Consider the following 12,997-nt stretch of genomic DNA (forward strand, 5'->3'; position numbering starts at 1 on the left):
GGGGACATAAGACTTACCTTTATATAATCCTCACTTCCTTGTCCGAGATCAATGTCTTCTATTTAGAGTGAAATACTTTATAAAAGCCCAGATCCTGCTCTGCTGGCTAAACATTCCATTCATCCCAAAAGCACAAGCCTATCTCAGGAGAAAGATTTTGTTTGACTCCAAGAGATGCACAGCTTTCCCATTCTTTCAATAGTCTACTGCACCTCCAAACTTGTATCCTATTAACCTCGAGGAATTGCAGAGTTTTCATATGTCGGCAATGGGACTCCAGAGGTGAGTCCTGTTCTGCCCACGAAGACATTCTCTTAAGGGGCAGCCTTAGCAGAGTTCAGGGCCATCCAGCTTTAAGCAGTCAGGCACCACATGCCATGCAAACTGCACTGTGCTGTTCAGAAGTCCCATGCTGCACCATGCCCCCTTCTTGGGCAGAGGTAGGAAGCAAATGTCAGAGGAAAGAAAAGCCTGGAGACCATAACTATTGGGGAGGAGCCTGAGGGCCGCAAATTAAGCCCTTATAGGCTGCATATGGGCTCATGGGCTGCAAGTTGGACAGCCCCGATCATGCTGATCATGTTGAGAGCCAAATCAATTCTGCCAGCTGAGAAGGGAAATACAGCTCCTGAGAGAGCCAGTCTCAAGGTTGGACCAGATAATCCTGGAGGTTCCTTCCAACTCTACGATTCTATGAGATGACTACCTGAGCCTCAGTCTAACTAGAAGACAACAGCACTGACTTCAGCACAAAGAAAATGGAGGGCAGAAACAGAGACAGTACTTACCTTTTTGCCCAACAGCCCAATGGTTAATGCACGTACTCTGGCCATGAGAGCTGGGTGTTTGCCCTGCTTTGCCATGAAGGGGTCTGAACTTAGAAATCCCCGTTCCTATAACAGTAAACTAATCAATAGGCCATTACTAGGCAGGGCATCATTCACTCCTCCTGTTGAAGCTGACTTACGGGGCAGCTAAGAAAGTTACGGGGCAAGAAAAACGGGAAGAAAGAGGGCAGAGTTCTGTGGCCCACTGAAGTGAGTACTGTTTTGAGGAAGAGGAAGACCTAGCCCCCAAACTACTGTATTAAATTTTCATTTAATAAAATGAATACACACCATTGGGAACTGGAGACAATGTTACTCAATAGTTTTTCTCCAGCTAAGGATAACTTTACACATAATGTATGCACTTTCTTAGATAGAACTGAATTGCCATAAAGCATGCATGGCTTTACTAGATCACTTCGGAGCATCCTAGACATCCTAACTGAATGGTGATTGTTCCATAGGATCAGACAGGATCACATTTAGTGCCTTTAAGATAACTAAAATCCATGTAAGTGCCACTTAGACATCTTAAGAGGGGGAGAAGGATCCGGGCCGAAGCTGGTAAAAAAGGTGTTATATGACCCAAAACAAAGATACATTTCCCCAAGAGAATTGCCCTACTGAAATATTTTTTAAAAGAATGGTTTGAAATAACCATAAACCTGGAAGAGGGTACAACTGGTGCAGAGACAGTTTAAGTTTCAATGATTAGAGATGGGAGTGGCTAGTTTAGGTGAAAGAAGAATGATGCACTGCTTCATCTAAAGAGCTCAGTCTTACTACTAGCAAAACTTAAGATACCTGCATGGACAAAAGAATGTTCTTTATGGGTAGGCAAATATAAGCTAGAAAAGCTCAACTGAACAAATGTAAAATAACCAGATGGTGGTGAAAAGATAGCAATGAACTTTGAATTAGAAGAAAAATTGTGTAAATGAAGAGTCAGGAACTTCATCAGAGGTATTAGAGTGTTATTGCTCAAAGTTCATAGCTATCTTTTCACCACTGTCTGGTTATTTTACATTTGGTCAGTTGGGTTTTTCTGGCTCACATTTGCCTACCCATAAAGAACACTCTTTTGTCCATGCAGGTATCTTAAATATAAGATACCTCTAGTATACTGCAATTGATTTCATCTTCTATTATGTGCATTTTTAGAGGTTTTCTGGATTCTAGAAAACCGTATGTATTAAAACAGCTTTTATCATGAAAGGTCTTTACTCTTTCTAATTAATGAATAGGGAAATTAGAGCCTCTTTCTTGCTTTCTCTTTTGAATGAAGAGCAGGTAAGTAGGGAAGAGAACAGAAACAAGAAAAGCATAAAAGGGAGGAAATGTCTTCAATTCAATCCTTCAACCAACCTCGAGAGAAATCAGACTGAAAAGAGGAACACCTTTACTCTCCATCAGCTAGGGTGCTACTGCAGAGGTGGGACTAGTTCTATCAATGTGGGATTTTGGAGGGGAAACCCAGGTGTGCTGAAGGAACAAGCAAGAGGAAACAAGTCATTTTTATTCTGTACCACCAACTAACGACACCCGTGTGGTGTTACCATATTACTACTCCTTCACAGCCATGCTAACAGTACATTTTTTACTGCTGCAAAACTGCAAAAAACAAACAAACCCCAAAACAGAAAAAAAAAAACTTTACATTACATACCAGGCAAAGAATGTATAAAGGCCCAAACTTCATCAACTGTCCACACTGATGGATCAGCTTGCACAGCTGGTAGCAAGTCAATATTCTCTGGTAGTTTCCTTATCCTGAGCTCCCGAAGTTCACGTTCTCTTTCCCTCTCACTCTGTCGTCGCAGCCGAGTGGTCATAGCAGTTGGCACAGCATCTTCATGAGAAGCCAAATCTTCTGCAGATGGATAAGTAATTGGAAGCTGGAAAATGCAGTACAAATAAACTACAGTATTATATTTTCTTTACAACTTTTTCAATGGTGATTTAGTTTTAGGCAAACGTTCTACAGACCTGTCTAAGGAAGTGCTCTCGTGATGCCCCATCCGGGCCAGTTGGTCGACGCCCACGCTGTCCAAGACTTTGGCTATCTGACTTCCGATTCCAACGACTGGATTTGTCTGATGAGAATAGTCCGTATTTCTTAGCACATCTACCACTGTGCCTAAGGAAGCAAAATATATTCAGTAAAATAATAATTTGAATTCATGGATTTTTTTTAAGTGACATTATGTGCTTCATATAGAAATGTTACTTAAAGATAATAACTATCACAGAAATATAAGATTGTGGTAGGGATTTCAAAAGTCATTCAACCTGTCCTAGTGTTCTGAGGTCAGAACAAGTACATTCAAACCACCCTTCCAAAGTATTTGTCTAATCTGTCCTTAAGACACTGATTCCATAGCTTCCTTAGGAGCCTATGCCTGTGCTTTGCCAACGCTTCTCATGTCTAATCTAAATCTCCCTTGCTATAAATATAAAATAATTACTTCTCACTCTACCCTTGGCAGAAATGGAGCACAATTGTTCTCTTTAGACCAGTGTTTTATATATTGAAAGACTTAGAATCCCCCCTCAGTCTACCTTTTTCCAGACTAACTGAAATCAAATCTTTCAACATTTTGTCGAGTCTTGTTTCTAAGCTTTTTATTGTTCCGATTTCTCTTTTGCACCCTCCTAGACAGCTCCAGCACACTAGTGCTCAGTAGAGCAATTACCTCCTGTGCCTTGCATATGACACTCTTATTAATAGATCAGAAAATGAATATCAGAGAATGACACCTGGATCACATTATTCATTCACATGCAATTGGCGACCACTCTAACCCCTGGTCCTTTTCTGCTGTCCCGACGCCTAGCTAGATACTTCCTATTTTGTATCTATGAAGTTATTTCCTTCCCAAAAGTATTACTTTGTACTCTTCTTTATTGCATTTCATCTTTTTAGTTTTTCGATCAATTTGGCAGGATCTTTTCGACTTCTGACCTCATTCTCCAACATGCTTATAAGTCCTCTGACCTTGTTGCCATCTTAAGCATACTCTCTAGTCCATTATCCAAGTCATAAATGAAAATATTGGCTATTACAGGACCCAAGACAACCCTTTTCAGGGCCCCAATTTGATAAGCCTTTCCTGTTTGTTAGCAAGCCACTGATAACTACTCGTGAAATACAGATTTTCAACCAGTTGTGCCCTGTTTTACAGTTACTTCATCTAAACTCAGTTAGGAAGCTTCTGAGAATGTCATGAGAGACTGTCAAGAACAGTACTAAAGTCAAGCTATATCACATCTACTATATCATCTACTATACATCTATTTAATCCATTAAGATGGTGACCTTGTCAAAACAGGACAAAAAAAGCAAAGCGCTGGTTCCTGCATAATAAGAATTTAATCTTTTCTCCCTGCCGGCAGAATTTGCTGGAATTATAAATACTCAATTTACTTCCCTTGTGTTAGTTTAGCTTTAGATAAGAGCAGCCACACTGCAAACTAGAACTTGATCTACAGTGTTCACAATGGTAATGCACTGAATCAGAAACAGAGCTAAGACTTCTGGGGATATAACCCCCAGTCTCATGCTTCCCTAAGGAGATCTATTTCATAAATTCTCTCTCAGACACCCTGGGAGAACTTCTCTTTTCATTCTGGGTACGTTAAAAGGACTAGTATCACTCAAACAGAAATAGCTTGCACTCACACTGAAGAGTGGCTCTGTTAACAGTAAATCAGATGTGATAGATAATTTGGGTTTAGCCTATTCTCCCTGATAAGCCAACCAATTTACATGCAAACCACTACCTTGCTAAAGTCTAAGGGTTTGTATGGGTGGAAAACACTCCAGTTAAGAGAAACAAACAATTTAGTTATTCTTCAAGTTAATCTGCAGTAAAGTTTATGTGCTAAATTTTTCTGGTACAGTAATTCTAGCCAGATAATAAGAGAACTGAATAGATCATTTGACCTCTTTGGGTTATTTTTAAATTACAATAAAGTCCTCAGGTTCTCTCACCAATGTCACAAACAATTTAGGTAATTTACAGAAAAGGTTATATTTTCTGTAAAAAGAGATAACACAATCTGGCACCCCATCATAAATCATATGGTTCATGAAATTAAAGGCTAAAATTAAATTGTTCTTGCTTAAATTTCTGGAAAGGAGAATACGTCTTAAGAACATAGTCTAAAAATAGTCTTCAGGAAAGGATGATGGAGAAAGCAGTTACCTATCAGATGAGCTAAATAAAAAGTTTCAAATTTTCAAATGGAAAAAAAGAATTAAAGTGTCTGTAGGGCTTGCAATCCCACTTGCAGTCATTACCAGTACTTTGGAAACCACTTCCCTATAAATTTTAGTATCTGAGCTAAACTTTTCTACACATATTCTTTACCCAAAAGAGCTGAAGAAGAAACTTGCTGTTTTTCCTGCTGTGAATCCCACCTACTTAGGCAATTCTTATGAGCCAAGTGTTCAAATGGTGGGGCATTTTATAATCTGTATCAACAGAAAAAAACGGCCACTTCTGTCCCAGTCAGTGATGAGCAGAGGATTTTGATTTTCCTCATCAAGAGGTATCATCTGAAATTATCTAGAACCAAAAAAGCCGACAAAGATTCCTCCAGTAAATGAGCTTTGAGACTATAATTTTGATTGCTCTGGTTTGAGATGTAAAAGCACGTACAAGTTGAAGAATTAGTCTGAATGCCACTTGTCAAGACACTATAGGAACAGAAGGCCTAAGCTGACGTAAGAGAGGTGGCTGAAAAACCCCTGCTGACAGAAAAACAAACTGAGGGATGATTAGGAAATAAATACAACTTTATTTCCAAGATGTTCAGGAATGTGCAAGTCCACTAATATTATCTTTTTATTAACGTAACTAATTCCATAGCTTCCAAGACAAAGAGAGATGCTGCTAACTTTGAGGAAGCAATATCATAAAGGGAACTATTTGCTAAGAAATTTCTTTTCCCTCATCAACAAAAGCTGGCAGGGAGACTCATGAGCCACATTATACGTTCTTAATAATCTCTCAGAACCTAAGTAATACAATCATAGCAATCAGATATGGGAAGGTCTACCTCCCAGCCAGTACAGGACTAATACCTGCAGTACCTATTCCAGTCCTAGCAGCAGACCAAAAGCAAGATTGGACTAAAACTCGGGTTTACTCCATCTCAAGCCAGTGCTCTATTCACAAGGCCACACTGTGACCAGGGCTACAATCAGATCGCTTTAGGAGATTATTTCATCAAGTAACAGACCACATTGTTCCCAATTTTCACCATTTTTTTTTTTTTAATTATTTTGAACTGTGCTGCAGCTATCAAACATTTTGGAAGATCTAGAGCATCAACCTGGTTATTGTACATTATTTATTTTTCATTCCCAGACATACTGTTGGTATAAGATCATGCTTATTAACCTCAGTATGCCTCATCATGATTATAAATATCTTTAATAATGCAGAATACCTTTTGGCACAGGACAGGGAGCAGAATCGCTTTGACCGTAGGAATTTACTAGCATATCCCATTTTTCCACAAGCCTCACACTTTAGGAGTTCATTCTCGATTTCATCTAGTCCCTCTACAGAAAAGAACAGCATAAACAAAGTCAGTTTAAACGATTTAAACGTAATGCCATGTAATTTCTTATCTCTTAATTAGGCAAGTAGAGAGACTTCATAAAACAAACAATTCATTTGAATGCCCCAAAGAAGGTAAGCAGAGAACTGAAGCCAAATCGGTGGATTACAGATTTTAATTTTACATATATACTTTTGAGGTCAATGAATTATTTTATTTTAAAAAATGTGCCTCTTTTTTAATTTACAGTGTATGTACAAGCAGACGATGTATTCAAAGCTAATCAACACCTTTTTCATATTTTAACTCTAGGAACTGAGCCTGTTAAACAATTCACTGAGAGTATCTGTCATTCCATATTCAAAATGCAAGATTTGTGGCTTAGCTGCAGTACATTAGATCATTGCAAAGCACCGTTTCTCTTCCCTGAACAGAAGAAAATAGAAGTTTTATTATCTGAGGGTTTGGGGAAGCCACTGAAGCATTGAATCTAATTTAAAGAAAAGGTAGACATTTCATTTTTAAGAAGCTCACAAAATTACCATATTTAAAAAAATGCTTTTGCTTTTTGAGCGACACTGCCCAGCCCCAACATGATTCCTGGACACATCACTAGATTTAGTTTCTCTTTAGTTCACATAAAACAGTGGTCATGCGCAAGTAAGTCATGATCATAACCTATGAACAATGTAGTCAAACCTTTGTCATGCTCATTTGATTGCATTACTGCTGGCACCTGGCTTGGGGAATCCTGTCCTCTGCTGCATTAAGGAGTGTCGCAGTCTCAAAATAAATTTTGCTTACTATTACATTATTAATTTCCCTATTTTACCATCACAGTCTATGGTGCAAAGTAACTGCATGAGAGTAGATGGTATTAATTACAAAAATTGTGTTTAGAGTCCATCAAAAGATTAAATATTTTTAGTACAACACTGATTAATCCCTGTAACACAGAAATCTAATGGCACTGCACTCAACCACATCAGATGAATCCTCCAAATTACCTTTCAGTTTCTAGTCCCTTAAGAAACCTAGATCACCTGAATGGTTACAATAAAAATTATACTTGAATGAATGCCCGAAAGGCTGTAAGTGCAGGATTTGTTAGAAGCACAGGGGAAGCAAAATTCCAGAACTGAGAATGTGTCATGGAGCAGTTGCTCCCACATTTGTATTGAAGGACGTCCAGCTTTGGAATTTCCACTGATTGAAACTACAGAAGAATGACCCATCCAGAAAGGCAGTCCTTCAGGTAACCAGTAAATAAATAACCGTTAACTTTACCTGAAAACCAGTGCAATTACTGAGAACTGGTGTGTTATGATGATTCATATGTGGCACAATACTCAAATGATAGAGCAGTTTTACTTACACAAGTTTGAACTTGTAAGTGCAGCTTAGGTTGACCATAGTATAATAATTTATAGTCCTACAAAAGCACAAATAAGAGTGACAAAAGCACAAATGACAGTACCAAATTCCATTCTTTTCTAGGCAGATACAATGGGGAAAGTGTCTTTTTTGGATCTATCTGATGTTCCAGAAGCAGCCCTGGAACTGACATACTCATAGGATTGTGAACAAATGGATCCATGGGAATAGTAACACCCAGACTAACTTCTCTGGTGAGTTCCCATTAACATGAAGCTTTCCCATTTAACAGATTAAGTGATGCAGGAACAGATGCCTGGATTTGCAAAACCTGAAACAATAGCTCTGAAAGGAGACTTCTGCCTGCCCATTTATTTCAGTGAACATTACTGATGTCAGCATTTAAAATATTTCCACTGGCATGTAAGTTAACACAATGCTTTTCCACACATGTAAGAAAAAGAGTGCTTTGTTTATATTAAGAAGATCTGAACAGTTTACTGCAACAGCACATATTGGTACTACTGCTAAATGGGTTTGAGTGATACTTTTTTACACTTTCAGTCAAGGATGAAACAAATGCAGACCCCGAGCCACTTGAAGAGAGATAAACTCAAGGAACCTTGCAGGAAATAGAAGAATCACCGAAAGAAAACAGCGCATGGAACTGAGCAGAATCCATCAAGGGTGAGATATGCCCAAGGAGCATGCAGTCATATTCTGAATATCTGCACAACAGTATTTTACATGGACCAGGTTTGCTTTGTAGGCAGAGCTTTTAAAACTACTCTCAGCTGTTGGCCTCCACCAACCAATCCTCATCCACAATCCATGAAAAAAACACAACTGGAGATGAAACGATGCTTATCCCACAGGTGAAAACGCGGACAGAACAAATTGTTTTTAATTCAAATAAGCACGCACAGATTTTTGCAGCATTTGTCTATTTTTCCTCAATTTTGCTGATTCACTGGGTATAAGTATACCTAATATCTCACTATTTATTCCTCTTCATTACACTATGTAAAATTCCCGCTTGGGTTCTAGCTTTTTGGTTGCACACTTCGTGGAATCCTGTGCTCCCAACTAAGAAAAGATTCTGGTACAGCAGTTTAGCTCAAAGAGCAGGACTTTGAACTTTTAATATTTTGAAATGTTAACTTATCATGCAGCTTGCCAAACCCTCACTTATCTGCATTCTTAATAGAACTGTAGAGATGAAAGCAATAAAGGAGCAAAACATAAATAAATCAATAACATTGAAAAGATTATCTGGAAAAAATTTCCCACAACCATGGAGGTACCAGGATCCAATTATACTACTAAGGCTAAATAAATCACTTCCTAATCTAAAACTGAAAATCTTACCACTACAAAGTCTCCAGCTTTGGAAGTTGATATCAAAACTGTAGTAACAATGGGGGAGAGCCTTATGGCAATTGCTTAGAACTGGAAAATGTACCATGTCTAATCATCTCTGCCACTGAAGCAGGGAGAGATTTATTTGATGAGTATATCTTCCTAGGGCAGAAAAAAATTTAGAGGCACAATGTAGATCATACTAACTGGAAAAAAAGGGAGAACCCAAGAAGAGTGCAGGAAAAGTGGATGTCAGAAAACCTGCTGCATTGCATATGAAGTGTTTTTGCCCTGAATATGTAATTTAGCTTATGATGGGAAAAAATATTTTGTTAATAGGATCTGTGATTTTTCTTGCAAGTGTCTCAAGCCTGGATAATCTTTCCTGGTTTACCTAACGAGTAACTGCAGATCACATACATGAAACAACCCTCAGCTGTCAGAAGTGACAGCTACAAACATCAATGCAAATGTCTAAATAACAACAACAAACTTCGCATCTGCTGAGAAACGATGTTTATTGTTAGTACAGAAAAGACCCATGAGAAATCTGTGGAAAATGAAACTAACTCAATATCTACTCTATCAATGTAAGTGCCAATTAGTAACTCTTCCATCATAATTGCAAGCACTAAAAGGGTACACCAGCAGAGAGCAGAAGTCCCTTATATCTCTTAAAATATTCTGGCTGAAGTACAGTATTAGTCATTAGCAATTATTTAGAACAGTTGTGTTCAACCTTCTTACCCACTGGACCAGACTGGCATCACCAAGTCCGTTTATGAGCAGACCCAGCCGGTATTCCCAATCTGGCAGCTAGGCAGGCACAGTGGGCACCATCTGGCCATGTGGAAGGGAGCAGGGAACAGGCCAGCTCCTATGCAGCCCCACAGGGGAAAGGAGCTTGACCTGGCCCCACAGAGAGGGAAGGGGATGTGGGCCAGGTCCTAACCCAGGGAGGGAAGAGGATGCGAGTAGAGGAAAGAGGCCATGGCTCAGCCCCAATGGGAGGGAAGGGCATGTGGCCAGGCTCGATCCTAAAGGGATCCCCACAAAGGAAGGGGTTGCAGCCTGGGCCAGCCTACCACATGGGCGTTGAGGGTTTGGCAGAGGGGAAGTTGGCCATATTAATAGCCACTGCTCCTTCAACGCCAAATTTTCTGACCTGTGGGGAGTCCCCCGGGCCAGATGCAATGGCTGCGGGCTACATTTGGCGTGAAGGCTACAGGTTGAGAATCCCTTATTTAGAAAGCTGCTATTTTGTTCATCTGATAGCTTAATATAAACCACAAGGTGTACATTTCCAGACATGCATGAGGTCAAACCTTTCCCAAGTTGTTGTAAGGCAAGTTCTGTGTCTCTTTGTCTGCATGTGTTGAAAAGTATTAAGTGAACCTTATGCCACTATTAAATTTATCAAAATAATGTCAAATGATAGAACTTACCACATATAACAACTTTGAAAGCCTCCTGCCTCTGAGGCTTTCCATATCATCAAGCAGGGATCCAGACGTTTCATTTGCTGCAGAAAAAGATGCATTTTTTCTCCTTTAAAGGAGAAAAAACATAGCAACTGCAGGTTTCCCTTTCAGGGTGGCAGAGTTCCAGCCTGCAAGGGGCTGCTTAGTGCTGGGACGAACAGGAGGAGGCCAATCCAATGTAGGGGGTACCACATGCATATGCACACATGCATGTAGCAGCCAGGCAGCGTGGTGAAGAGCAGTTCCCACATATGTAAGTATATTGGGGGGGGAGGCGTAGGTGAGGCATAGGCGAGCAGAGGGGCATAGGAGACATGTCACAGGGCAGGGAAGCATAGGTTGTGCGTGGGAGGGGCACGGGGGGTGACATATGCACCCCCAGATTTCTGTGCCCACAGCAGACACGGGGCTGTAGCCTGGCTGGACCAGCATGGACAGGAGGATCTGCCTCCGCAGCCCAGGGGGCAGGACCTGGCACAGGAGGGCAGAAAAGGGTGGCAAGACTCACTGCTCCTGCCACCAGCACCAGGACCCCCATGACAGCCATACCACCAGCAACATGAGTAGCAAACGGGGGGGGGGGGGGGGGGTATGACAATTCTGCCCCTACCTCCTCCCACCACCAGCCACTCATGCACCAGGCTGCAGCTCTGCCCCACTGCCATGGCCTGGCTGCTGCCGATGCTGCTCCCTCTCAGGCTGCAGCTCTACCCTGGAGGGAAGGTGGGGTAGAGAGTAGCAGAAGTAGCTGGGACATGGTGGTGGAGTGGAGCTGTGGCCTGGCACACGAGTGGCTGGCAGCAGGAGGTGAGGGCATCACAGCCCCCACCCAGTCTGTTACTCCTTGCGCTGCTGGTGATGCGAGGGTCCCAGTGGTGGTGGTAGCAACAAGTCTCATCACCTCGCTCCTCCCTACCATGCTGGGTCCTGTCTACTGGACCACAGAGGCAGGTCCTGCCTGTAGCCCCATGCCCACTGTGGGTGCACAAATCTGGTGGGGGCGCATGCCCTCCCATAACCCCGACACATTGCCTATGGCATTGCCTATGGTCAGGCACCCACTCTACCCCACAACCCCCCTGCCCCAGACACAGAGGAACTGGGGCCTGAGGGGCTGCAGGTCAGGAGTGAAGAGCACCAGCAGGGATGGGGTGGGGGGTGGTGGCTTGGAAGTGAGGGGCTTTGGCATATCAGGGCTGCTCAGTGCCATAAAGTAGCCAGCGGGACAGCCACAGCTGGGTCTGTGTCCTGGTGAGTAAAGAGAGCAAGGGGAGCTCTGATGTTCTATAATAAAAAAAACAAAATCAAACACCAAAATATATAGGAATTTAGAATTAATTTTGTTATAATGATTAAGGTACCGGTAGGTTTCCAAATTGCTTTAAAATTGCTGAGGCTGCACGCTCTCGGTGCATGGTTGTCATGGGAGACTTCCACTACCCGGACATCTCATGGGAAGAGCACTCTGCCAAATCTAAACGGTCACAAAGCTTCCTCACGTGCGTGGACGACTCAAGAAGTCTATGGACCAACAAGAGGTAAAGTGCTACTGGACCTGGAGGTAAAGCACTACTGGACATCCCACTGGCCAAAGGAGATAATTTAGTCAGAGACCTAAGAATCGAAGGAAAGCTGGGAGACAGTGACCATGAGCTGATTACTTTTACTATCCATCGCAAAGCTGGCAGGTCAGTCAGCAATGCAGAAGCCCTCGACTTTAGGAAAGCTGACTTTGATAAGCTCAGGAGGCTTGCTGTTGAGGCTCTCAGGGGCCATGAATCGACAGGGAGGGGAGTCCAAGATGAGTGGTTGCTTCTTAAGGGAGCGATCCTGAGAGCACAAGGAATGTCTATCCAATCTCGGAGGAAAGTTTGCAAAAGGGCACAGCGACCCCCTTGGCTCAGCAGGGAACTTGTGCGCCTCCTACATCTAAAAAGAGAGGCTTATACAGAATGGAAGACAGGAATCACCACTAAGGAGAAGTATTTTGCACTGGCCTGTACCTGTAGGGAGTGAATCAGGAAAGCCAAGGCTGCAACAGAGCTCCAACTGGCTATACATATCAAGGACAATAAAAAGTCCTTTTTCAGATATGTGGGAGTTGGAAGAAAAACAAGGGTAATATTGGACCCCTGCTAAACCAAATGGGACAACTGACAACCGACACCCAGGAAGAAGCCAACCTGCTTAATGGGTACTACACATTGGTTTTTCATTAGCCCACATGATGCGAGATGGCCAGGGCAAGGGCGAATTTATACCCAACATTGGTGCAGACCTTGTAAAGAAACACCTTAAGAGGCTGGACACCTTCAAGTCAGCTGGTCCTAACAGATTGTACCACAGAGTACTTAAGGAGTTGGCAGGCATCACACCAACTCCAACTGG

At 41.9% G+C, this 12,997-nt stretch overlaps 1 protein-coding gene across 6 annotated transcripts in view; it reads right to left on the reverse strand.

The window, feature by feature from the left end:
• The window catches only part of PHC3 (polyhomeotic homolog 3), a 123,074-nt gene that overhangs the window by 13,519 nt on the left and 96,558 nt on the right, over positions 1-12,997 (reverse strand). For 5 of the 6 annotated variants that reach the window (XM_059731141.1, XM_059731139.1, XM_059731137.1 and 2 more), the window contains 3 exons: positions 6,282-6,396; positions 2,814-2,964; positions 2,494-2,722 (listed from right to left, as the gene is read on the reverse strand). In XM_059731141.1, the coding sequence (XP_059587124.1) occupies positions 2,494-2,722; positions 2,814-2,964; positions 6,282-6,396 (495 nt within the window). Of the gene's footprint in view, positions 1-2,493; positions 2,723-2,813; positions 2,965-6,281; positions 6,397-12,997 lie in introns of those variants that run through there. The other variant, XM_059731140.1, reaches the window with a different exon arrangement.

This window comes from Alligator mississippiensis, chromosome 7, assembly GCF_030867095.1.
Source record: "Alligator mississippiensis isolate rAllMis1 chromosome 7, rAllMis1, whole genome shotgun sequence".
NCBI lineage: Eukaryota > Metazoa > Chordata > Crocodylia > Alligatoridae > Alligator > Alligator mississippiensis.